We start from the raw sequence: 26,590 nt of genomic DNA, 5'->3' as shown, positions 1-26,590 counted from the left end.
CTTTTACAATGAATAGTGTGACATAGCGAGCAAAAATTCAAATCTGCGTGTCTTTGTACAAAGTATCTTATTTTTAGCAGTCTGTTGGTGCATGGTACACACCCTTCACTTGTTTACGCTTATTATCTGGTAAGAGACCAGCTTAAGGCTCTAGGCCTTAGGCTTATACACCATCTAATAGCCGGGCACCAGATTCATCTTAGTAAAATTTTAACCATTGTTGCCATGACAACTTGGCAAATCATTTATGACGATTTCGGATGAAGCTTTGTAACGTATGATTAATCACAGATGATTCCTGTGGCCAGAAAAAGGTAATACGCTTGCGGCTACCACGTAGATGAGTTGTCATGGTTAGTAGACGGTTCTAACTAGCGGGTAAGTTGTTTTTTATCTTAACATTTTAATCATTTAATTTGTCAGTTGTATCACACTTGATTGCTAAACTCTACCCAACTGTTTTACTTTAGATTCAAAGTTACCAACTGCGCACCAAACTGCATCAGCTAGTGAGAAACAGAAGAATCAGAAATTAGATGCCTCGCTGAAATTTAAACAAGATTTTTTGCATGCGGTTTGCAATCACTTAGCTCTGCTCTAGTCATCATCTTGGATTTCAAGCCATAATGAGGTGGCGGCCAAGCCGAATCCTACAAGTGTTTGTGGCACTGATAGTTCTGCTGGGATTTCTCGCACTCTTCAGCAGCGATGATGACATTGTAATCCCTCAGGGTGGGAAGGTCATGAAAAATATCAAATCGTTTATTGGTACAGATGAACGGAAGAAATGGGATCCATTCGGATTGGGTCTATCGTCTGACACAAGTATGAGTGAAAATAATATATTCAAAGCTGAGTAAGTATGAATGGTATATGGCATAAAATTTAGCTTTTACTAGACGTTCTGTTCTCTCTACAGAGTTGCACAGCTTTTACCGAAATGTTTAGTCGACTACAACTAGTTCCTGTTCATCTATAGCATAACATACTGTAAATCAGCTCTAACTGGGTATGTAATAAAATGCCATGTTAGCTATTGCAGCCAATGTTCAGTATAGCGCTGAACATATACCCAGACACCCATGTGTCCCGGCTAACCTCTATATGGTTGTTTATTGAACGCTGTTTTGTGTACAAGGTCTACAAAAGCTACAAAAAGTTGGTATAGTCAAGCTATCATTGGTTGATCTTATTGGTATCAAGTGCTATATTAGTTTTTCATCAATTGTTCTAATGACCTCATCTGATACTTTTACTCCCTACGATTGTGTGTTCTACTATATATGACTGTATTTTCCTGGCTGTCTCAGAGCATAGTGCTGTGTATCTGTGGATAGTACTATGCGATGTCTCACACAATCTTTTTCATGTCCACCCCATAGTCTGCTCATCAGCTCCGCAATGACCTAACTCGATGCAATTGTCGAAAGGGTCGCTAGCAAACCATGATGAGCTCAACTGTTTTATTGTGAGAACTCAGTCTACATCTGTAGTCATAACTTAGCATTCAGATCTCTCCTGCTCATAAATAACTTCACTTGACTTGCATATCTGCTGAATATTAAACCGCTGAGATAAATCTTACCAACCTTTGTAATGAGCCTTACTGAATTGAGTAGGTAGTCGCGTTCTCTGTCTCATGTAAATGAGCATCTCTTCGAATATGTAGTAATGCCTCTATGTGATAAATGACTGGTTCATCACTAGTCTAAAATTGTTTTAGAATGCTTTAGTGTCACAGCGGAATTATTATCGCATTACTTTTTTTAATTGTACTAAAACAGTGATTTTCAGTTTGGGTATTAAGGATATCCAGACCGGCATTGCGTAATCTGCAGGCAGTTTTTATGGCTAACAGTTCTGAGTGTGATATCATAGTCTAACGATTGTAACGAATTTTCCCAAAACTAAAACTGGGCACTCATGATACAGATGAGCTTTAGTTCTTCTCAGTTCTCATTTGTTAGAGTCTTGAAAGAGGCTGTTATTAAAAGTGGTTATCATACTGGTATGCTAAGGGTTCAAAAGGTCTATTAACACTTTTAGTCTTATGAATACTCAGTGAGTCAATCAAAAGTTGTCTGACCAATGTCATTACATAATTTCTCTACGAGATATGAGCATTTACGGTTTTTTTATGTGTTAATTTCATGTTGAGAATTTTCAAAAATCTAATTCTGAGCAGTGCTGATTTGAGCTTCTTCATCATACTGCATGTGCTCGTGTACTGCATGTGCTCGTGTACTGCATGTGCTCGTGTACTGCATGTGCTCGTGTACTGCATATGCTCGTGTACTGCATGTGCTCGTGTACTGCATGTGCTCGTGTACTGCATGTGCTCGTGTACTGCATGTGCTCGTGTACTGCATGTGCAAGTGTGGCATATGTGCAAGTGTACTGTTTGGACAAGTGCGATTGGCAAAGTTTGTAACCATTATCGAAGAGTGGAGTTAAAGTTTTCTATGCGGTGTTGTGTTTTCATTTTAGAGAAACGACTTCTGATAAAAAATTTTTTTGTACAAAATGATTTCAAGTTTAAATGCAATTTTATTACATCTAAATTAAAATAAGCGGGAAAGTAGCCAATCTTTGCTATGAAAGAATCGCGTCCACCTGTCTGAAGCCAAAATTTGAGGCAAAGAAAAAGGTTGTATCTTACGAGATTCGAACTTGCAACTTACAGCTTGGGTCAGCTGAACAACCTAACAGCTGCGCAAGCCGACCGCTTCCTCAAAGTCCAAAAAAAACTGTACGTGTACACATAGTTACCACATCTAATGGTCTCTCACAGCACCCTAGACTGCTAGGGTACTAGCATTTATATACTTTTATGGTTAACAAAATTTACTCAAACTTTGAAACTGTACAGTGGCATTATAGAATAGATCTTTTTTCAAGTTGCTTGAAGTTATAGCGATGCGCAAGTAATCAAGTATAGAAATGTTCATCAGAGTTTTGTATATAAGTAGCAACAATGTGATTATAGTCATTGTTTTGTTCTATATACTTGCTGAAATATTTACTATTTATTTTTCTATTTTTATAACAACGGGTGGCGTTTGAGCTTTTTTGCAAAACTGCAGCAAAAGTCATAAAAACCTGTGCTTTTGCTGGTTCATACTTCATTGCAACCTAAAATAGTTGTCACCTTAGAAATTTGCTATAATGCGTGTTCAGCTAGCTTCAGTCAGCTAAAGGAGCTGCTCAACTATTCTGGAAAGTTCCTATTTTGTATAATGCTCTTCATTGAAATCCTATGTTTTCTTACGATGTTAGAGTCGTTGAGAAACTGGAATATGTTAGCAAACAATAATTGAGAAAGCATGCATGCTTTTAGACCATCTGATAGCCTAATTTCTCCCTTAGTGTTTCCTTTGAAGGTTTCCTGGTCTTATTTCTTCGACTAGCATTTTTGTCAAGCACAAACAAACTGAGCTACACCTCACAGAATGGGGACTTGTCCTAAGTTTTTCAGCATATTTAGTTGCTCAAATGCTATTAATAATGATTAGAAAGGTTAAGGAAGATTAAAAAGGCAAAACTTTATTCAATTTTATTAACAAAATGAATTGGTGGTTAATTCATTGACTGAAGGTCAACTTACAGTTCTGCCTTCCAGCTTTATACTTACCTCTTCTCTATTATGGTGACATTCATTTCTCCTCTACCTCAATTCACCTATACTCTACCTATCGTAAAACCTCTATTTGAAAACTACCCTTATTTGAATGCCACCTCTAATAGAACGTCACTATGGGCGAGGGGTTGAAAAATAGAGCGCAACCCTTTATTTGAACGTCATCTTTAATAGAACGCTACTATAGGGGAAGGATTGAAAAATAACGTACCGTGGCATTCCTGCTCTACCTAAATTCACCTCTACTCTACCTAATTTTGCTTTTAATTTTCAAATATTTACTTTTAATGTACTTATATTCAACTCTATCTATACTCTCCTCTACTCTATTTATATTTACCTGCGCATATATTCATTCCCGCTCTATTCTAGCTATATTCACTTCTACGGTGAGAATAATCTTCCGATAATCTCCCCTCGTTAGTACCATTAGTTATGGTAAGGTAATTGCGGTGTTTTGTAGACAGCTCTGCTAACCACTAAACCGAATTATTAAACCTAAGTAAATGATGGTCTCATAGTCTTTTTTTCATGTCACAGTTTTATTAGCACTTTACTGAATGTGTGCTCTTGCCAACTCGACAATTTATGAAACTTTTTGTATCTCAAATACTTTTTTTCAGCCCAAAAAACTGGTTAGATGTTTTTCCAATCAATTACATTGAGCACGCTGAGCAGGTGTGGCTGACTGTTAGGTGGCCTGGTTAAGTGTTGATGTGTGTGATCCCATCTCTTCCGTTTCAGTCAGAACCATGGAGCAGCGCCAGTACGAACCTGTCAGCCAATCTTAAATTTCGCTTTCGTCAAAACGCACAAGGCAGGTTCAACTACTTTGATCTCAATTCTGCAACGGTTTGGATACACCCACAACCTCCTTTTTGCTCTCCCTAAACGAGGTATGACTGCTATTGTTTTCATTTCAACCATAGCTTATCTAGTTCAATTTGTTCTCATAAGAGATGAATTTGTTATTGTCTTCTCTTTACATGCTGCAGGTTTTTGATTATGAGCCCCTTGAAGTCTGGAACTACTTTTTCCTATAATCGTAAAGTATATGTACCTTTTATTTTATGCTTCAACCAAACAAGTCTCGCCTAGACGGCTGTTAAGTATCCTATGATTCACAGTGCCATAAAAAAGCTTTGGTTTTAGCAAACGGTTTGGCTCCCTAGAAGTCATGCGCAAATCTTTAACCTCTACCAGCTCTAACATATATAGAAGGGTTAAACCTGCACCTTTATACAACCACAATGATATCTTCCTAAACATTTTCTTACTATTATTTCATAGTTTGTTTTTGTTTAGTTTTAGAATAGGTTTAACCTGGGATACTCTACCGCTATCTTCGCAAACTAAACATCTGATAGAAGAATGTGACTTCAGGATAGTTCTTTTTATTTTATGTGCAGATTTCATATATCTCTTGTTTTTATTTGTCGAGTTACAAACTTCTACCTTGTTTGTGCTGGGCCATGTCATGGCTTGATTTCATATGCAGGCTAGATAAATAAATTTGTTATGGCGGGTTTTAGAGGCATACACTTTTGTTCCTGCTGAGGCATTCAATGCCTTATTGAATCTACTTCTTACCATTTTCCTTTTGTTACTCAGGAGATGTGTTTCTTGGCTGGCCATACGCTCTTCAGCCAGGAAAGCATGTCCTCCCTCTTCAAGACGGTACGATGAAGTTCAATGTACTCGTCAATCACGCTGTCTTCAATAAAAATGTTGTCTCAAGCATTATCCCTGATAACCCCAAGTTTATAGGTACGTACAGTGTGTGTGATTTATGTAGCCTAAACCTGAGGGATGAATTGCTGAATTACTAGTAGCTGCAAGACTGTGTGTAACACTTTGTATAGAGTAGCGGGTTCCCTCATCCTAGACCATATTCATAACTTTCCATCGACTGTGAAAACAATTAAAGCGGCTGAGTTCCTTGTCAACTAAATATCATATTAAAACTTTAAACATGTAAACTAAATAGAAAAACAAAAATCAAATATCATAAATAGTTTCTTTTGACACACTTTTAAAGATGTGATGTTATGTTTTAGAAATAACTGATATAACATAATGATCGTAGTACTCCGATTGGAAATAATGCGTATATTTATTATGAATAGAAAAACATCTAGTTTTAGTGCAAAGCTTTTGGTGCTGAAGACAAGAAACTTTCTAGCTTTTTTCATTTTGATCTTTCATTACCAAGAATTTCAATAAGCGTGTTAAATTTAAAAACTTATTTTCTGTCAGCTGCCATTTTTCATTTGATTGGTTAGAAGTTCGCTCAGTATTTTGACGATATTTTAAGATCCAATAGTCTAATCAACTTGCAACATTGGAATAAAACTAGAAATATATTATATATATACAAATATTTTATAAATATATTATACAAAAACTGGCCAAAAGCGCAACAACAAAGCAAAACTAGGCAGTTACAGCAAGTTTACTCAGACATAGGATCAGATGGGGAAATACTTCTCCAAATTATCTTGGCCCAGCCTTCAAAGTGTCAAAGATGTCAAATTACGTACTAATATAAGTCGACAAGATTTGTCAATTGAGTTTTACCATAAGCTTGTAGATGTAGTTGCGCATTACACGGTATGGCGGGTAACTGTTTTGCATATTATTTAAATCCCGAACTTTTCTATACCGTTTTACTGTGTGTGATTTTATATGTAGTGCTTTAAAATTTATCACAATGTTTTAGTACCACATTATATGGCACTGTTTATTGTAATGTATTGCATTATGTTGTATTAGGCTATATTACTTTGTTTTATTTTAACTGTAGCGTGTTGTTTGACACTGTAAAATATTTTCTGATGCACAATGTTATGCTTGTTATATTACTACAGTCTATAATATTCGTAATATTTTTACAATATTATTGTAAAAATTTTATTACGATTTTATGTTACGGTACATGTATTGCGCTAGAAGTTCCTAAGTATTACTAAAATATAATTGATCTATTTTTTGTGATAACCAAGCAAATGCCCTGCATTGCACAAGTATTAAAGAACAGCTTATAAACAGTGGCAGGTAATGTAGCTGCCTGCCACTTGCCATTAGCCTGGCACATTGCCAATGACTAATTTGAGGAAGCTCGTATCTGTATTGCTAAACTTACTGCTGAGAGATGTGAGAGCAAGCTTTAGTGACGTTGCGTAACGCGGAGTACTATGCGTATTTTAACCAAGATAACGGCTCATATTACCTCATGATATCATTGTATCTAGCGTAGCTTAATTGGTTAGGCTATTGCCTGGTGAACAGGAGGCTTTGAGATTTAATCCAGCGCGGAGCGGATCTTTCATTCCTAGTTTCTGTTCAGCTATAGCTCTAGCTCTAGCTGAACAGACCGAATGTTGGACTTTGAAATTTTTTTATTTGTATAGATTACCAATAGAACCATTTTCCATTGTTGGCTTTTACAAGTTAGAAAGTGTCGAAAGTAATCTTTTTCACATAATTTTGTTTGTTTGTACCTACCATACCGATTTATAAGGATTTTAACGAAAAGTAATTACACATAATTGGATAATTTCACTACACTTCGCATGCAATTTTACATTTGTATAATCTATCCTATACTGGTACACTTGCCTGTCCTTTGCACTGTGAGAGATCATCATGAGTAAGCGGTATATAGAGAATTATCCCGTGTAGTGGTAAACCGCACCAGTGGTGTAAGTGATAGCTTGTTCACATGTGATTGTGACGTACGAGTTCGATTCTTATGCGAGGCAATTTTTTTTTTAATGTTCCCAGTGTGGCTTCAGACAAATGGACGGATACTGCTATTATTATAGTAAAGACTATTACAATACATTAGCATTTCGCTTCATTCTTAATTATATTGAATTATTTAGCGTATTAGATGATTTTATTATTATAAAATCTCTGATTATATTAATAATTAGAGATTTTATATCCCTTATTATTAAGTAATATCACAGGCCTACTTATAAATTTATACCATAGGAGTTGTGCGGTATCCACTGACGCATTTCAAATCCGTGATGAACTATTTCCAAAAAATGCTGATTCCTCCTGATGAGAAAGACATGTACAGCATGATGGAACGGATCGTCAGGTAAGTGCAGCAAACTCCCATTTAATTTGATGATTTTCACTTAGTAGCGAATTAGTTGATTACTTTAGAATATTGGTTGCTAATATTATCTTGCATTGTGTTGAGATGTGTGTGTGTGTGTGTGCGTGCGTGTGTGTGTATGTATATGGGTAGCTGTGGCTGATACAAGTCATGCGTCTAATTGTAATCTATGAACAAATGACATTTGTAGTCAACTACATGGCTAGGGGCGTTTCTTTAACAAGACAAATGTCAGCTGTGTAGTCTTAGAACTAACTACTAAAGCAAATAAAAATGAGGGCTAGTTTTTTTAAATGTAGACCCATTCCTAGAGAAAATTGTCATTGTCATATTTTGTTTGCTAGAATAATTCCTTTGAGCAGTATTTCTACAAAGTTTATTTTTTGAATAACAAGTCTACTATGTTGTTAATAATATTAAACTAATAACTAATATTAAAATCACCGTAACTCTCCGCGGTGAGATTAGGTCACAAGCATGTAGGAATTATCTTCTCTCTGACTTTTATACTTTTCATATATATTGTTAGACATACCATATTGGATAAAAGGTTTAAATTGTAATGCCAGACTATTGCTTAAAAAATAGAATTACTGTAATTCTGCAACTCACAGGTTTTGTGCATTTCATATTTGTTTCTAGAAGTACGACATACTGGTATGTACTTTTAAAACAAGCAATGTAAATACTTAGTCTTTTGTTAAGTACGCTGGCGGTAACCTAGCTTAGCGGCAATTAGGCTTACATAACTGCGCCGATACTATACTCTGCCTCACTGTACTATACAATATGCTATTGCCCTGTACTGTACCATACGATGTCATAATGTATCACACTGTACTGTACCATACTTTACTAGGCCCTACTGCATTGTACCATGCTGTATAGCACGGTACAGTACCATACTGCACTGTATTGTACTGTACCATACTGTACCATACCGTACTGTATCACATTTTACAGTATTGTACTGTACCATACTCTACCACACTGTCATGTATTGTCATATTTTGTATTGTGTCGCACTGTACTGTATTGTGATATACTATAGATGCAAAGGTGTCGGTGTTCTTATTTTTACCTCCATTATGTTGTTCTACTAGTTCACATGTGCAGATGAGCAATTAACAATGTGACAATCGCTCACGAGTTTTCAACTCCGATAAATTAACACTGTCATTTAATAGTCTGTCAGGTAATAATCTGTCAGCTAATAGTCTGTCAGCTAATAGTCTGTCGGCTAATAGTCTGTCGGCTAATAGTCTGTCGGCTAATAGTCTGTCGGCTGATAGTCCGTCAACTAATAGTCTGTCAGTTGATAGTCTGTCAGCTAATAGTCTGCCAGCTAGTAGTCTGTCAGCTAATAGACTGTCAGCTAGTAGTCTGTCAGTTGATAGTCTGTCAGTTGATAGTCTGTCAGCTAATAGTCTATCAGCTAATAGTCTGTCAGCTAATAGTCTGTCAGCTAATAGTCTGTCAGCTAATATCTGTCAGCTAATAGTCTATCAGCTAATAGACTGTCGGCTAATAGTCTGTCAGCTAATAGTCTATCAGCTAATAGTCTGTCAGCTAATAGTCTGTCAGCTAATAGTCTGTCAGCTAATAGTCTATCAGCTAATAGACTGTCAGCTAGTAGTCTGTCAGTTGATAGTCTGTCAGTTGATAGTCTGTCAGCTAATAGTCTATCAGCTAATAGTCTGTCAGCTAACAGACTGTCAGCTAATAGTCTTTCAGCTAATAGTCTGTCAGCTAATAGTCAGTCAGCTAATAGTCTGTCAGGTAATAGTCAGTCAGCTGATAGTCTGTCAGTTAATAGTCTGTCAGTTAATAGTCTGTCAGTTAATAGTCTGTCAGCTAATAGTCTGTCAGCTAATAGTCTATCAGCTAGTAGTCTGTCAGCTAATAGTCTGTCAGCTAATAGTCTGTCAGCTAATAGTCTGTCAGCTAATAGTCTGTCAGCTAATAGTCTGTCAGCTAATAGTCTGTCAGCTGATAGTCTGTCAGCTGATAGTCTGTCAGCTAATAGTCTGTCAGCTAATAGTCTGTCAGCTAATAGTCTATCAGCTAGTAGTCTGTCAGCTAATAGTCTGTCAGCTAATAGTCTGTCAGCTAATAGTCTGTCAGCTAATAGTCTGTCATTTAATAGTCTGTCAGCTAATAGTCTGTCAGCTAATAGTCTGTCAGCTCATAGTCTGTCAGCTGATAGTCTGTCAGCTAATAGTCTGTCAGCTGATAGTCTGTCAGCTGATAGTCTGTCAGCTGATAGTCTGTCAGCTAATAGTCTGTCAGCTAATAGTCTGTCAGCTAATAGTCTATCAGCTAGTAGTCTGTCAGCTAATAGTCTGTCAGCTAATAGTCTGTCAGCTAATAGTCTGTCAGTTAATAGTCTGTCAGTTAATAGTCTGTCAGTTAATAGTCTGTCAGCTAGTAGTCTGTCAGCTAATAGTCTGTCAGCTAATAGTCTGTCGGCTAATAGTCTGTCGGCTAATAGTCTGTCGGCTAATAGTCTGTCGGCTAATAGTCTGTCGGCTGATAGTCCGTCAACTAATAGTCTGTCAGTTGATAGTCTGTCAGCTAATAGTCTGCCAGCTAGTAGTCTGTCAGCTAATAGACTGTCAGCTAGTAGTCTGTCAGTTGATAGTCTGTCAGTTGATAGTCTGTCAGCTAATAGTCTATCAGCTAATAGTCTGTCAGCTAATAGTCTGTCAGCTAATAGTCTGTCAGCTAATATCTGTCAGCTAATATTCTATCAGCTAATAGACTGTCGGCTAATAGTCTGTCAGCTAATAGTCTATCAGCTAATAGTCTGTCAGCTAATAGTCTGTCAGCTAATAGTCTGTCAGCTAATAGTCTATCAGCTAATAGACTGTCAGCTAGTAGTCTGTCAGTTGATAGTCTGTCAGTTGATAGTCTGTCAGCTAATAGTCTATCAGCTAATAGTCTGTCAGCTAACAGACTGTCAGCTAATAGTCTTTCAGCTAATAGTCTGTCAGCTAATAGTCAGTCAGCTAATAGTCTGTCAGGTAATAGTCAGTCAGCTGATAGTCTGTCAGTTAATAGTCTGTCAGTTAATAGTCTGTCAGTTAATAGTCTGTCAGCTAATAGTCTGTCAGCTAATAGTCTATCAGCTAGTAGTCTGTCAGCTAATAGTCTGTCAGCTAATAGTCTGTCAGCTAATAGTCTGTCAGCTAATAGTCTGTCAGCTAATAGTCTGTCAGCTAATAGTCTGTCAGCTGATAGTCTGTCAGCTGATAGTCTGTCAGCTAATAGTCTGTCAGCTAATAGTCTGTCAGCTAATAGTCTATCAGCTAGTAGTCTGTCAGCTAATAGTCTGTCAGCTAATAGTCTGTCAGCTAATAGTCTGTCAGCTAATAGTCTGTCATTTAATAGTCTGTCAGCTAATAGTCTGTCAGCTAATAGTCTGTCAGCTCATAGTCTGTCAGCTGATAGTCTGTCAGCTAATAGTCTGTCAGCTGATAGTCTGTCAGCTGATAGTCTGTCAGCTGATAGTCTGTCAGCTAATAGTCTGTCAGCTAATAGTCTGTCAGCTAATAGTCTATCAGCTAGCAGTCTGTCAGCTAATAGTCTGTCAGCTAATAGTCTGTCAGCTAATAGTCTGTCAGTTAATAGTCTGTCAGTTAATAGTCTGTCAGTTAATAGTCTGTCAGCTAGTAGTCTGTCAGCTAATAGTCTGTCAGCTAATAGTCTGTCAGCTAGCAGTCTGTCGGCTGATAGACTGTCAGATATTAGTCTGTCAGCTAATAGTCTGTCAGCTAATTGGTGTCTGTTAATTGGCTGTCAGCTGGTAAGATGTTGGTATAGATTTGAACATGAGCAGATTATGGCTCAGTTGATGCTGTACAGCTGTACAGCCTCTCTGAAGGGTTTATAGATTTTAAGTTGCCATGGCAACCAGCGATAAAGAAAGTTAGTTTATATGACAGATCAGAGATTAGCTTATTTATTGAAAAGTTTTAGCAATAACTTTAAATTACATAATGATGAATTTTGACCTACCTATAGCTTTACTTTTTATGCTATCGATTGGATTTTTCAATGACAAGGTTCAGTCCGTTTCATTCCAAAATGTAACGAGTATCAAATAAATAGGAAATGGAAGACGAAGCCTTTTAGAACCTGCAAATATTAACTCAGTCATCAGTTACAGATTGTCTTTATGAGCTCCCTGTTTGTATTTGTATAGCCCTATGTCGTTAGAATGTTCACTCGAGCAATTTTAATACCAATCAAGATAGCCAATCAGCAATTAAAAAAGAAATCTAGTCCAAAAGCTCTGAGAGTTCACTTGCTCAATAACTTTCTATTTCTAATTTATATTTCTAAAGAATTTTGCTCGCAGCCCAGCTTTTTGTTAAACTGTGCTCTACCTGCACTTTATTGCTATCAGACTGTGCTCTACCTGCACTTTATTGCTATCAGACTGTGCTCTACCTGCACTTTATTGCTATCAGACTGTGCTCTACCTGCACTTTATTGCTATCAGACTGTGCTCTACCTGCACTTTATTGCTATCAGACTGTGCTCTACCTGCACTTTATTGCTATCAGACTGTGCTCTACCTGCACTTTATTGCTATCAGACTGTGCTCTACCTGCACTTTATTGCTATCAGACTGTGCTCTACCTGCACTTTATTGCTATCAGACTGGGCTCTACCTGCACTTTATTGCTATCAGACTGTGCTCTACCTGCACTTTATTGCTATCAGACTGTGCTCTACCTGCACTTTATTGCTATCAGACTGTGCTCTACCTGCACTTTATTGCTATCAGACTGTGCTCTACCTGCACTTTATTGCTATCAGACTGGGCTCTACCTGCACTTTATTGCTATCAGACTGTGCTCTACCTGCACTTTATTGCTATCAGACTGGGCTCTACCTGCACTTTATTGCTATCAGACTGTGCTCTACCTGCACTTTATTGCTATCAGACTGTGCTCTACCTGCACTTTATTGCTATCAGACTGTGCTCTACCTGCACTTTATTGCTATCAGACTGGGCTCTACCTGCACTTTATTGCTATCAGACTGTGCTCTACCTGCACTTTATTGCTATCAGACTGGGCTCTACCTGCACTTTATTGCTATCAGACTGTGCTCTACCTGCACTTTATTGCTATCAGACTGTGCTCTACCTGCACTTTATTGCTATCAGACTGTGCTCTACCTGCACTTTATTGCTATCAGACTGTGCTCTACCTGCACTTTATTGCTATCAGATACTAAGTAGCTTTAATCTCTGTTCGCAAACTCCTATATCTCAAAAAAACAACATGCGACAAACAAAAAAATTCCCTCGTGTCACACCAACACAAAGTAACAACAGCTATCATATAACTGTAATGTAGACAATAGTATTATTCCACGGGCTCAAGTTCCATGAGATGCCCTGACTTGTAGCAGTCTTGCACTCTTAAATCATGAAGCTGTGACATGTAGGGTGATCAGAGAGATTTGATTGCATGCAAAGACACGCATTGGCAGGTGATGACACGCCATGGTATGTGTTGACATGCAAAAATGTACCATTAAATGCATAGCAGACAACTACTCCGATCAAAGGAAGCAAGCTCCTAGGCTTGAAGGATGTTATATACAGTCTTGAACCTTGTGATACAATGATGCTCAATTCTATCTAAGAGCACTATAATATAAATGATATGTATTTAATTGAAAGGTAATAGTCATCATTTGCGGTATAAAGAGTTATATACACCTACCCAAAGCCTTGATCAGAAGGTAAAGTCACATATTGAAGTTTTTTATAAAGTAGAGTAACCTGCTTGTACAGTATTTCACTCAACTAGTAATAACCCAGAGATGCGTGTGACAGAGTGACGCGAAGATTTATTGCCGTAAGAGTTTGTTTGTTTCAAATACTGGCTAGCAATAAATTTACTTGTAGAGATAGTTGATGCTAAGTTTAGTTCATAGCGCTGAAACCCCTTCAAGGATGGTTTTGCAGTTCAAATTTTCAAGCTAGCATCTAATAGAAAGCAAATTCAAACTGACTAATCAAAGGGAAAATGACCGCCATAATAGCTATATACAAACATGGATGAATAACTCTCCAATCTTTATAATGCTTTTTACACACCGATTTTTTACTATTCAAACCAGTTGTGTGGCACCAGAGACTGTTTTGGCTGTTTAATTTGACTGCCTTCAAATTCAATACTTCTATAATACTAATATCTTCTAAAACAAACCTGGATAATATCGGTGTCTGAATGAAAACACGTTCATTGAGTATGTTCTCATTGGAACATTGAGTATGTTCTCATTGGTTCATTGAGTGTGTTCTCTTTGGAGCATTGTGCCCTGACATAACCAACAGATAAATGAAAAACCAAACTTGACAAATCTTCAACATATGATAAAACTTGTAGAAATAATTTTGTTGCGTTGGTTGACACTGGCAAGATACTCCACTACCAAACCTCCTAGCTTCATTATAACTTACATTTTCATTATAACAAAATTATCTTTTGTTGGGTTTTATACTGAGATTGATGAAAGATGGTTAGTTGATATACGTACTTCTAAAGTGCATCAAAGTAAACTTCAATACACATTAAAACTATATTAGAGTGATATATTGTTGCTTGAGAAACATTTAAAAAACAAAATGTAATGATGGTCAAGCAGTGTTACAAGATAAAACAAAGCTATGCCTATATATAACATGCAACGGTTGTATATGAGAGGCGCACCTGTTCACATCCTGAGAGTTTTAGACAGCAGAGTGCACTCTTTATTAAACATGCAATGGCTGTAAGTGAGAGGAACACTTGTTCATGTCCTGAGAGTTTGTGACTGCACAATGCTTTGTGACTCTTAGCTTGCCCTAAGTACACAATAACCGGCTTTTCCTGTAGATTTGCTGACAACCCCAATTACTACGATGGCTACAATGATAAAATGAAGAACAGCACAGATCCATTGTTCCATGTTAGATCAGTGACCAGAAATTTCCAGTCTGCCGACTTTGGCTTAAAAAGTGCCGATATGGCGGACCCAGAGAAGGTTAGTTAGAAAGTTGATTCTTTCAAAACGCTTAACAAGAGATGTTTGAGTGATATATATACTAAATTCAGTGTGACTCATAGAAGTTGTGGATGAGTATGTTCTTGAGAACTCTATACAATTTGGCAGTTAGCTCCAAATATATAAAAAGTATTCGTTTTGAATCCACAAATGTACTCAAAACAGCTTGATAAAAAGAGACGATTGCCATATCCTTGGAACTGACAGTAATTGAAAGCCAAGTAAAAACACTTCTTTAAGCTATTCACATATTTAGCTCCATACTTCCTGTTGAGAACTCATTATTGGCTTTACTTATGTAATTATCGTTTAGATAATTATTTACTACAGGAGAAAATATAGTCATTACCGCCACCTTGGGTTAACTGGGGTGAGTAAACCATTTTTTATGCATATATATGCATAATGAAAATATATGTAAATTCATATAAATTAACTCATTCATTAATATTTTTGTTGGGATAACTGAAGCTTCATAACTAACTTGCTATTTTTTAGTCAACACAGTTATAAGATAAATATATAAATGTCTGAGATAAATGTATATTTATAACTGTGTTTGCTTAAAAGTGGCGAGTTGGTTACAGAGTTTCAGCTATCGCAAAAAATTCTAAAGAACATTAATTTATAATTTTTTGCAACCAGGCAAGTGGCAAAGATAATTGTCGTAAGATCCGTTTACGAATTATTTTGGACTAGTGAGTAGCATTGCTTCCTGCAACTTACGTCTGTCAACTATGTCTGTCTGTCTGTGTTTATTCTGTGTGTTAACTGATGATCTTGTAAGAGCTCAACAGTTTTGCAAACAGCACGAAGTTGCGGATAACAAATCCACAAATCTTAAGGTAGAAAGTTTACTGTATGTTGAAGTTTTTGATGAGTTTAAAGTTGACGAATCTAATAATAGTGCTACATGTACATATAATTTAGTCTAACCAGCGATGCCAATTTTAGTTACCACAATGCATCTGATAAACTTTCTTATTTGATCAAATTTTTTGCATTTGTTAACACGACTACTAAATACTGCTTCTTATTGGTTAAATATATAGCTAATATATAGTATAGTATTCCTGATTGCTTATATATAGTATAGCTTATTTATATTAGCTATATATAACTCATTGCTTATATATAGCTAATATATAGTATAGTATTCCCGATTGCTTAATAATAGTATAGCTTATTTATATTAGCTATATATAACTTATTGCTTATAAATAGCTAATATATAGTATAGCATTACTTATAAATTGTAGGCCTATATACTGCATAAATCAATTACTTTTATATTCGCTCATCATTCCAAAGCTTCCGAGACGTTTTTCAGCAAGTTCTCTGACAGATTTGGTTTCAGATACATTCTCATTTTACCAGATATTTGTGTCTATTATTTTTAATCTGTAAACATGATCGCTACACTTTTAATTTTATTAATATATTCGTAACTGTTCAATGGTTCAGTTACAAACTGATGTTATGTTGGTCTAATTATGTATAGCATATTAAGCCTTGATGCTTAGTACAAACCAAACCAATATACAAATTGATACTTCCTGTGTAAACATCAAGTAGTCTACCACATAGATATAAGTATACAGAAATAGTAATTTATTAGGCTAGCATAAATACAAAAATTAATATAGCTCATAACCTATATAAATGATCTTATATGAGTTCATGCAATAACCACTGGCTCAAGCACAAATATGCTGCATCATTGCGGCATATTTGTGCTTGAAGTAAAAGTAAGGTACTAGGATATGAAATTAAACATGCGGATCCTGTACATGTATTTACAAAAACACAAATACTTAGATTTGTAAGAAAAGCTAGAAATATGTGTGACATATTATAGTGTAGCAACTTGATTCATAAAATCATTTAAAATTTAGGTAAAATTGTTCATGGACGATCTACATGAGACGTTTCCTTTCCTTCTTGTCATGGAGTACATGCATGAAAGCCTTCTTCTGCTCAAGAGAAGGTGGTGCTGGGAGCTTGCAGACATCATGTTCCTACAGAAAAATGTTTTCAAATACCAAAGTAAGTATGACTGATTCGGTGATTTTTGTCTTACAGTTGAAGCAGCTTATCTTAAGTTGTAAGTAACTTCTGCCAACAGAGTTGTGCTCGAAGGCTCTTTCTTCCATTTTAAATTTGTTGTAAATATTTCTAAGCATGACCATATTGTTACTTTGCTCCTTCTTAAAGATTGACTTGCAACAAAATTTACATTACAGTTATTTGGTATCAAATGATTCACCATGTCTTACTCTGCTGTGTTGTAAGTGTAAAATATGTGAAAATGTGATTACAAATTCTTAAAGGCTCAAAAACGAACAGTTAACCGCCGCCATCATGAAACCGCCGTAGATTGGAATCTTTCTCAAAACGGCTCAAATGCGACGTAGTTGATTACGATGTGCTCTTTGTTTATACTTTCATGCAACCTTATTCGTTGAAATATTTTTACAAATAAACTTCACGGATTCAATAAAACCATTTCTATTGTTTTTACGCGCCTATTTCATTATTATTGTAGTGCTGCCACTTTGAGCACTGATATTTCAAGACCTAGCCAAAAAACTAGTTGAATTTTTTAGCCTTAGCTCGAGGCTGTGCATATCATCTTCTGATAAACATGACGAGCTTGTTGGTCACCTGTGATAGTCGAAAAATGCTGCAGAAGTTGTTCGCACCATTTGGCAGAAAATATGGATCACATGATTAGATTATGACTAGATGATTAGACCAAACTGAAACGAAACTGTAAAGTAGCGTGCATCTATATTTGATGCGGGCTTTCCGGTAAAACCCGAAGTTTTTGTCATAAACTAGTGCTACGAAAAGTGTTATATTGAGTCTTTTATTGGCCTTTCATTTCATGTGATAACATCACGTGTTAAAACAATAACCATGTCAAGTTGAGTACATCATCAAAATAAGGAGATTCCAACCAACGGCTGTTTTTTTAACTGTTTGTTTTTGAGCTTTTAAGAGCTTGTAATCACATTTCTACATACATGTATTTTGCACCTACAACACAGCAGAGTAAGACATGCTGAATCTTTTGATACCAAATAACTGTTATGTAAATTTTGTTGCAAGTCAACCTTTAAATCGCTTTCCGCAACTGAGCATGTCTCCAGTCATCGAAGTTTCCTTACCACTGGACTCCGACATGTCCAGCTAAGATCACAGAGCCAATGTTTGTGAAACAATGCTCTAAAACCTGCACAGCCTCTGCAGGCATCCTACTCGATCTTTGAGGAATGGCTCACACACGAATATACCAAAAGTCTTCACTACTCTTTTGTGTTTTGTTTGATTGACACCTTCCTTTTCTCAACTATTGCCTTTCGCTTCTCTTCTGGCTGTGTTGGCTGTTCTGGCTAGTGTCAGCAAAACCGGTTCGATTTATGAGATGCAGCTGCACTTTTTAAAATATATTTTAACCTGTATATGTCTAATCTGAGCCTAATCTGTCTGCACCTGTAACTTCTTGTACTCCAATTGCTAAATCATGAAGGTAATTTGGTATGTTTAAATGGCTAGACCAAGCAGTGGTCCACTTAAAATAGCTGCATGCCTGCTCACTGCAATTCTAGACAAGGCCGATCCGATTCCGACACAGACTGCTAATAAGCTTCTTGATTGGATGAGTATTGATGTTCAGCTCTACCATTGGTCGAATGCTACTCTCTGGAAGGAAATTGCCAAAGAAGAGAACTTCGAAGAAGAACTCTCCTATTATAAATCTATTAATAACTTGGTCGGAGCCTTCTGTAAAGCTGATGTGTTTTTACTGAGAGTAAGTAGATACATGTATTTATAGAACCCCGATGCTTGTTTGTATTTACACATAAATACCTGCTCATAGTTGCCACTCATAGAATTCTTGTTCATGCCTTCTTACTCAAACAGAAAACTGCTACAGAAATATTTGAGTCATTGACATGTGAAACCGTAGAATTAGTAGCTAAAATGTAGTTAGTTTTCAATCAGCCATCTTCAGATCTAGTGAAAGTCGCCATGTTTTTGTAGTGCCATTGGATTTAATCTTGTTATTTTTTAAAATGATTCACCTTCAATTACCTGGTTAAAGGGCATGATTATCTCTTTTCTAATTGCCTCTGACCTTCTATCATCATTTACAGCTGATTAATAAATTTAGTAATTGGTGATTAGTCTATGTGGGGCACAGGCTAAAAATAACTCAAAATATTATGGTTTGTGGTTGAGCTGCGCTGCACCACTCTCATGCTAATCTATAGCCAGTTTTTGCTCAATAAATCCTTTTGTACAACTGCGAAGGCGCCATCCGTCTCGGTCCCTCCTTCATAAGCTGGTGCACTTGGGCTAAATGCAGTTCAAAGTCCTTTCCAATGAAATCAACAGTAAAAGCCATAATACTCTCTAGAACTATGAAAGTAAAATATCTCAAATAGTTTGTGTTTTTACAGATCCATTGTCTCCTAATAGATGTGCTTTTGTTTACTGTATGACTGTATGAGTTGAGACATTCTTAAGAGAACAAGTGAAGTGGGAATATTTAGTTTATTGAAGTACAAAAACTTTTGGGTTGGCAGAGTGGCCTCTGTGGAATACCTGGTTCTGTGGAACCTAGGCTCTGTGGAACCTAGGCTCTGTGGAATACCTGGTTATTGTTGATTTGCTAAACTTGGTGTATAACCAAACTCTCTTACTTAATCACCATCATATGTAGCTCTATGAATTCTTACTTTATGACCATCATATGTAGCTCTATGAATTCTAACTTTATGACCATCATATGTAGCTCTATGAATTCTTACTTTATGGCCATCATATGTAGCTCTATGAATTCTTACTTTATGACCATCATGTGTAGCTCTATGAACTCTTACTTTATGACCATCATATGTAGCTCTATGAACTCTTACTTCATGACCATCATGTGTAGCTCTATGAATTCTTACTTTATGGCCATCATATGTAGCTCTATGAATTCTTACTTTATGACCATCATATGTAGCTCTATGAATTCTTACTTTATGACCATCATATGTAGCTCTATGAATTCTTACTTTATGACCATCATGTGTAGCTCTATGAACTCTTACTTTATGACCATCATATGTAGCTCTATGAACTCTTACTTCATGACCATCATGTGTAGCTCTATGAATTCTTACTTTATGGCCATCATATGTAGCTCTATGAATTCTTACTTTATGACCATCATATGTAGCTCTATGAATTCTTACTTTATGACCATCATATGTAGCTCTATGAATTCTTACTTTATGACCATCATATGTAGCTCTATGAATTCTTACTTTATGACCATCATATGTAGCTCTATGAATTCTTACTTTATGACCATCATATGTAGCTCTATGAACTCTTACTTTATGACCATCATGTGTAGCTCTATGAATTCTTACTTTATGACCATCATATGTAGCTCTATGAATTCTTACTTTATGACCATCATATGTAGCTCTATGAATTCTTACTTTATGACCATCATATGTAGCTCTATGAATTCTTACTTTATGACCATCATATGTAGCTCTATGAACTCTTACTTTATGACCATCATGTGTAGCTCTATGAACGCGACCCCAGCTTTAACCAAGATGTTATATACTTTAATAGACAAGGCTGTTCAATCTAAAATTTTACAAAAATTTTTTCATTACAGACGTTTCATAAAACATTATTCAACGGCCATTATGATGCCGACTTCCCTCTTGTAATATTAGCAGCATCAAGTATAGCAGTTTGACTTTTGTTTTTATAAACGTTGAAATACTGATACCGATAAAAGTACACTGGCTCAATGTTCTTATTATCCAATAGCAACAAGGACCTGATGGAAAGTTTAAAATCCCTCCGCTAGAGATCGCTGCCTCCAAGTGGATGGCGCCACTCACAGTAGAGCTCGAGGACTGTAAAGACCTGATGCGATTTGAGATGGCCTTTACACGAATGCTACAGATAGCACAGCGTCCAGATCTTTTCAATGAAGACTACTACTATAAGGGAGCTGACGGTATATTAAAGTTTAAGGAACCCATGAAGCCTGCTACCCCGGTTAGATCAAAGTTTTCTGCAGTGAAAGGACTTAAAAACATGCCACCTGCCAACGTGCCACCAAGAAAAAATTAAAAGCCCAACTTGCTAAATATTGTTGTTCACTTCACTGCATATTTATTATGTATTGTATTTAATTTTAACTGCGTGACAATTGGGTACATTTATAACACCTTTTGTAAAAAATAGTTTTAACTCAAAGCAAGAAATAGTTTCGAGCCGGAATTGTGGTTGCGCGAATATCTAAAACAGATCTGAGGTTTGTTTTAACCTAAAAAACAACATTATGTATAATTTTGTCTAATTGTAATAAGTGTATGTAGTAGACGAAATCTGTAAATTATTGAGTTTCTCTGTGAACTTGCATTGAAGCTGGCATGAGCAGTAGTTTGTGATGGCTGTCTCACTCAATATTCCCTGATTTTCAAAAGCTTTACGAAACATGATTGCAGTTTAGTAACAGATATTTGAGGTTAGTTTTTCATGGATGAATCACATAATAATATTATTTATAGTAGAAGTGCACATAAAGATATTGAGTGCAAGATTAAAGGAGTGCCAAGTAAACATGGATACATGTATGTTGTTGATTCATAACATAGAACAGCTACATGTAGCTTATTGGATGTAAAGATTATGTTGTTTATAATGAAACAACAGTGTGATACCAGCCTATTGGTTGTAAAGGTTATACTTTCTACAATGAAACAACAGTGTGATACCAGCCTTTTGGTTGTAAAGGTTATACTTTCTACAATGAAACAACAGTGTTATACCAGCCTACTGGTTGGAAAGGTTATACTTTCTACAATGAAACAACAGTGTGATACCAGCCTATTGGTGGTAAAGGTTGTACTTTCTACAATGAAACAATAGTGTGATACCAGCCTATTGGTTGGAAAGGTTATACTTTCTACAATGAAACAACAGTGTGATACCAGCCTATTGGTTGTAAAGGTTATACTGCCTACAATGAAACAACAGTGTGATACCAGCCTATTGGTTGTAAAGGTTATACTTTCTACAATGAAACAACAGTGTTATACCAGCCTACTGGTTGGAAAGGTTATACTTTCTACAATGAAACAACAGTGTGATACCAGCCTATTGGTGGTAAAGGTTGTACTTTTTACAATGAAACAACAGTGTGATACTAGCCTATTGGTTGTGAAGGTTATACTGCCTACAATGAAACAACAGTGTGATACCAGCCTACTGGTTGGAAAGGTTATACTTTCTACAATGAAACAACAGTGTTATACCAGCCTACTGGTTGTAAAGGTTATACTGCCTACAATGAAACAATGTGATACCAGCTTATTGGATGTAGAGGTTATACTGCCTACAATGAAACAATAGTGTGATACCAGCCTATTGGTTGGAAAGGTTATACTTTCTACAATGAAACAACAGTGTGATACCAGCCTATTGGTGGTAAAGGTTGTACTTTTTACAATGAAACAACAGTGTGATACTAGCCTATTGGTTGTGAAGGTTATACTGCCTACAATGAAACAACAGTGTGATACCAGCCTACTGGTTGGAAAGGTTATACTTTCTACAATGAAACAACAGTGTTATACCAGCCTACTGGTTGTAAAGGTTATACTGCCTACAATGAAACAATGTGATACCAGCTTATTGGATGTAGAGGTTATACTGCCTACAATGAAACAATAGTGTGATACCAGCCTATTGGTTGGAAAGGTTATACTTTCTACAATGAAACAGCAGTGTGATACCAGCCTATTGGTTGTAAAGGTTATACTTTCTACAATGAAAAAAGTTCTTGCGCTTAAAGACACAACTTTGAACAGGTTATTAATGTCTGCTCAACAGACCAAGCAAAAATGATGCTAGAATTCTATCTATGTTTAAATACTATTGCGAAAAATCTGCAGCTCAAGGTGTTTCCGACGTTACCAAGAATTCTCAAGAACATGGTAGCTAGAAGGCCTTCGACAATTTCACTAGTCAAGAACGCTTTGCTTAGCGCTGCCCACTACGTAATATTATGCTAGCCATGTTAGTGATAGAAAAACATTCTTATTACAAAATTTAGACATCGAAAGTTGTTGATTAGCTTTGCTCTAATTTGTTCACACAGTAGTTGTAGAGAAACTGGCTTGCGGTCTACGGAACACAAAAGAACACTGCATAAATTATATTTTCTCAATAAGGATGGTTCACAAATGGTATGCTTATTTCAGCACAAGGCAGCAGACAGCACCTTCAAACATGATTCTAGAAAAATGTTGTTTCACACAGCCGGCTCAATGTCCCGCATCACTTAGGGCCCACCCCTTCAGCAAATGTTACAACGGTGATGAACCCGTGTGACTCCTATGACAAAATGTAGAAACTGACAAATCAGCTCCGACAGAATTTTATCAAAGGTTTTGCTGGCGGCCTCACGAGCAATACAACAATTCACGGTGTAATACAATCTAATTACTTATCTTCAGCCAGTCCTTTAGCGTTGCACCAGTTTGTTTTTATGTATAAATAAACATTCCAATGAGGTTTTACCTCACAATGGTTAGCGTGGGAAACAATGCTAATAAGAAAATTGATGGGACAGAGAGAACTTATGCTATCATTAATATAGAAAATGTGACACTTTGAACTCTAGCACCTGCATTACTATTTATGTACCAACACAATCAATCGTTTGGTTTAACCACTCACAAGATCTATAGATTATTCTGATAGTAGTTTTTTTTTAACAAAAACTAATGATTATTGGAAGCAATAATGAGTACAGTTATTAGTAACTATCATTCAATAGAGTAATTAACCAAGGGAGCTCTCAATCACCACAGATGAGCAAAAATCATACTCATAAACTTTAAGAACCTCACGTAACATCTCATCATGACATGACTTGTAGCCGAAAAGTTTTTGAACAATACGCGTTACCTCAGAATCCAGATGTATTTCAACACATGTAAGTACTTAAGCCAAATACAAGTCTCATTTTTAGAAATATAACCTAAATACTAATGACCAGTTCTATAAGTAAAAAGTACCTGACTAGTTTTCAAACAGGCTTTGCCTCAGCCACAAGAACTGTTGGAAGTATATAGGTTTGCATTGTTGTCAGGATATCAGAGGAATAGAGTGATATAATTAGATAATCTAAAAGTTTTTATTACCACTCGGGCTATAAAATTATTTTTATGTGAAGTAGAATTTAACCGCCATGCAAGACTCAAAAGTAGAATTCTTCAAAATTAGAACTTTTGAAGAGAAAAATATAAACATAGAATGCTCAATAAAAATGACTGCTTCAAACACTGATACTGATAAGGTACTAATAAATGTAATAGCACCTGAATTATCTCCTCCTATCTCAACATCATGTATATCTGATGAATCTTCCAACCAATCATATCATAGCTCCATTCTACAAACGAAAATCACCAAGCACACCAGATATAAAGATATGAACGTTTGGCCTGTCCTATATCTAGAACATCGTTATATCATAAAACTTTTAAAAGAATACTATTGAATTCTCACGTTATAGATTTTCTCAGTAGCTTGATTCGCGTTTGTTGGCATTGGCCAGTGAAATAAAGTTAAGATTGAATCAAATCAAAATTAAGTTTAATAGTAACATAAAATGTTGATAATTATTTCCCGTCTCTTTTCGTTTAACATACAAATAAAACAAGTTTAAAGCTATATAAAATATTAATAATATTTGAATTATTTCCATTCCTTTTTAGGGCTTTTGGTGCATTCGTTAGTGCAACAGTTTTTCCTTCCAAGATTGCTAGTAAGTGGCAGTTTAACTTAATAAACCTAATAACGGAACAGTTGTCAATCATCTGGCGCCACAGCTTTCAAGACTCCAAAACACCACCAGCTTCTTCTCAATGAACTGGGTTGAGAACTGACCATGCAAGATCAGAAACTTCCCAGATCTCAAGATCAATTCAAACACAAGCTAACTACTTTGAGCTTCTTGTTTGTGCATAATTTTGTCGGCACTACTTAGATCAGGGCTTGTCATAACGGTGTCTTATAAAGCCTTGCAAGTTTTGTCTGACTGCTTGGCCAATCAGTGTACTACAATTTAAATTACTCACCACTGGTTCTGGTATCATACCAGCCTAACCGTCTGCCACAATTTTGACTAATAGGGCTTAAATAGAAGCCACAGTCTTCCAGTTTTCCTCATTCCTGCTTTAGTCTAACATTAATCATATAGTTTGTTTGTTGATGTTCTCCCTTTACAGGTATTGCTCTTCTCTTCACCTCAGGCTATTAGCCCTGATGCTGTTCTAATCCACTTTGGTCAAAAACATAAGCCAATAAGTGTTCAATGAGTTGACCTTCATTAGCATTATGGAGTTGCTAGCGTGTTAGCATTATTCTGGTGGAGACAAAAGCCTACTCTTAAAATGGCAGAAAGATAAAATCTTTCACATTTTTAAAAAACTTTACATAATTCAATAATTCAATAATAAAAGTTCAATAATCAGCAAAAAAACTAGAGTCTAGAAAGTAACTTAACAAATAAATGTTTTAGTAAAAAGAATTACCTATTACAGTTTTTTATCTGGTGTCGCTGTATTTTTGTCCTTGGCAGCAGAATTTAGAGAAAAGTAAAACCTTTAAATTTACAGTTTCAAGACCTGTGTAACATACTCATTAAACTTTAGCCAAAATGATTCTATTGTCCATTATACAACTCTATTGACTTTATTACTTTTTCTTACAAAGCTTTGCACCGATTCAACTATCGATGTTCCGCACTCTCCGTTCCATGAGCTGTCAGAACTGTCAAATGCAAATAATAAAGACGTGGCAGAAGTATGTAAGAAGTCATTATTTTGTAATAATTAATAAATTGAGGGAGATCAGTCTTAGCGCTTGATTCGTTATCTTCCTGATGGAAGAATATTAGATTTCAAAACTTTTCTTTTTTGCTATTATTTCAACGCAACTATGCTAGAGGATTAAATCCATGGGACTTATATCTAGGATTATGTACGCCATAATGGAATAATGAAAAGTTTCATTTTTTTGTGTTTATTCGCTATTGTCAGCTATGGAAGGCGAAGGAGAAAGGAAGATAATTTAGCAAGGTGTTAGAACCACCAATGGCTTTTGACAAAAAGCTGGCCCGCAGCTTGTGACAGATGAATCAGACAGACTCCCTCTTGTTGCCAAATGCTGCTATTCTATGGAATATTACAAAATGGTAGCTCATAATGATGCTGATGTGGTGGTTGCCAGTCTTTGTCAACTATCAACTATGATTTGTGTGAGAAGACTAGTGGTAAAGGCATATAATTGTTCAAGTTTTATGTATTTCTTGTTCCAAAATATAATCACATCGTTGAGCTGTTCTTAACTTGAATGTCTGAGACAAAGACAGCATGAATAAGTTTGTCACCTTGACTTTGAGGTTGTTCTAATATAGCATATCAGGTAGCACGGTTAAACGAGTACTAAAGGTTTTTTTATAGCCTTGACCTTAGCTGAGACATAGGCCTACTTTTGAGTTTGCATCTCACCATCAAACATGCATCGTAATCTTTTTTCCATTTATAGACACATTTTATATAAGTGATGTTAGTGATGTTATAAAACACTTGTGTATGTCTATGAACAAACTCTATTCTTAGTTAAAAACTGAGTGATTTTAATACATTTATATACTA

General features: G+C 36.1%; 1 protein-coding gene across 1 annotated transcript; it reads left to right on the top strand.

The window, feature by feature from the left end:
* Nucleotides 1-307: 307 nt before the first annotated feature.
* On the top strand, nucleotides 308-21,454 carry LOC137399869 (galactose-3-O-sulfotransferase 2-like). Its single transcript, XM_068086121.1, has 9 exons — nucleotides 308-378; nucleotides 471-856; nucleotides 4,382-4,533; nucleotides 5,249-5,404; nucleotides 7,634-7,745; nucleotides 14,666-14,813; nucleotides 16,730-16,880; nucleotides 18,446-18,648; nucleotides 20,682-21,454. Exons 2-9 carry the CDS (start codon nucleotides 627-629, stop codon nucleotides 20,988-20,990), a joined length of 1,461 nt encoding a protein of 486 aa, XP_067942222.1. The 5' UTR covers nucleotides 308-378; nucleotides 471-626; the 3' UTR covers nucleotides 20,991-21,454.
* The last annotated feature ends 5,136 nt before the right edge of the window (nucleotides 21,455-26,590 follow it).

Source organism: Watersipora subatra, chromosome 7, assembly GCF_963576615.1.
Source record: "Watersipora subatra chromosome 7, tzWatSuba1.1, whole genome shotgun sequence".
NCBI classification, from domain to species: Eukaryota; Metazoa; Bryozoa; class Gymnolaemata; order Cheilostomatida; family Watersiporidae; genus Watersipora; species Watersipora subatra.
This window is presented reverse-complemented; position numbering and strand designations above follow the sequence as displayed.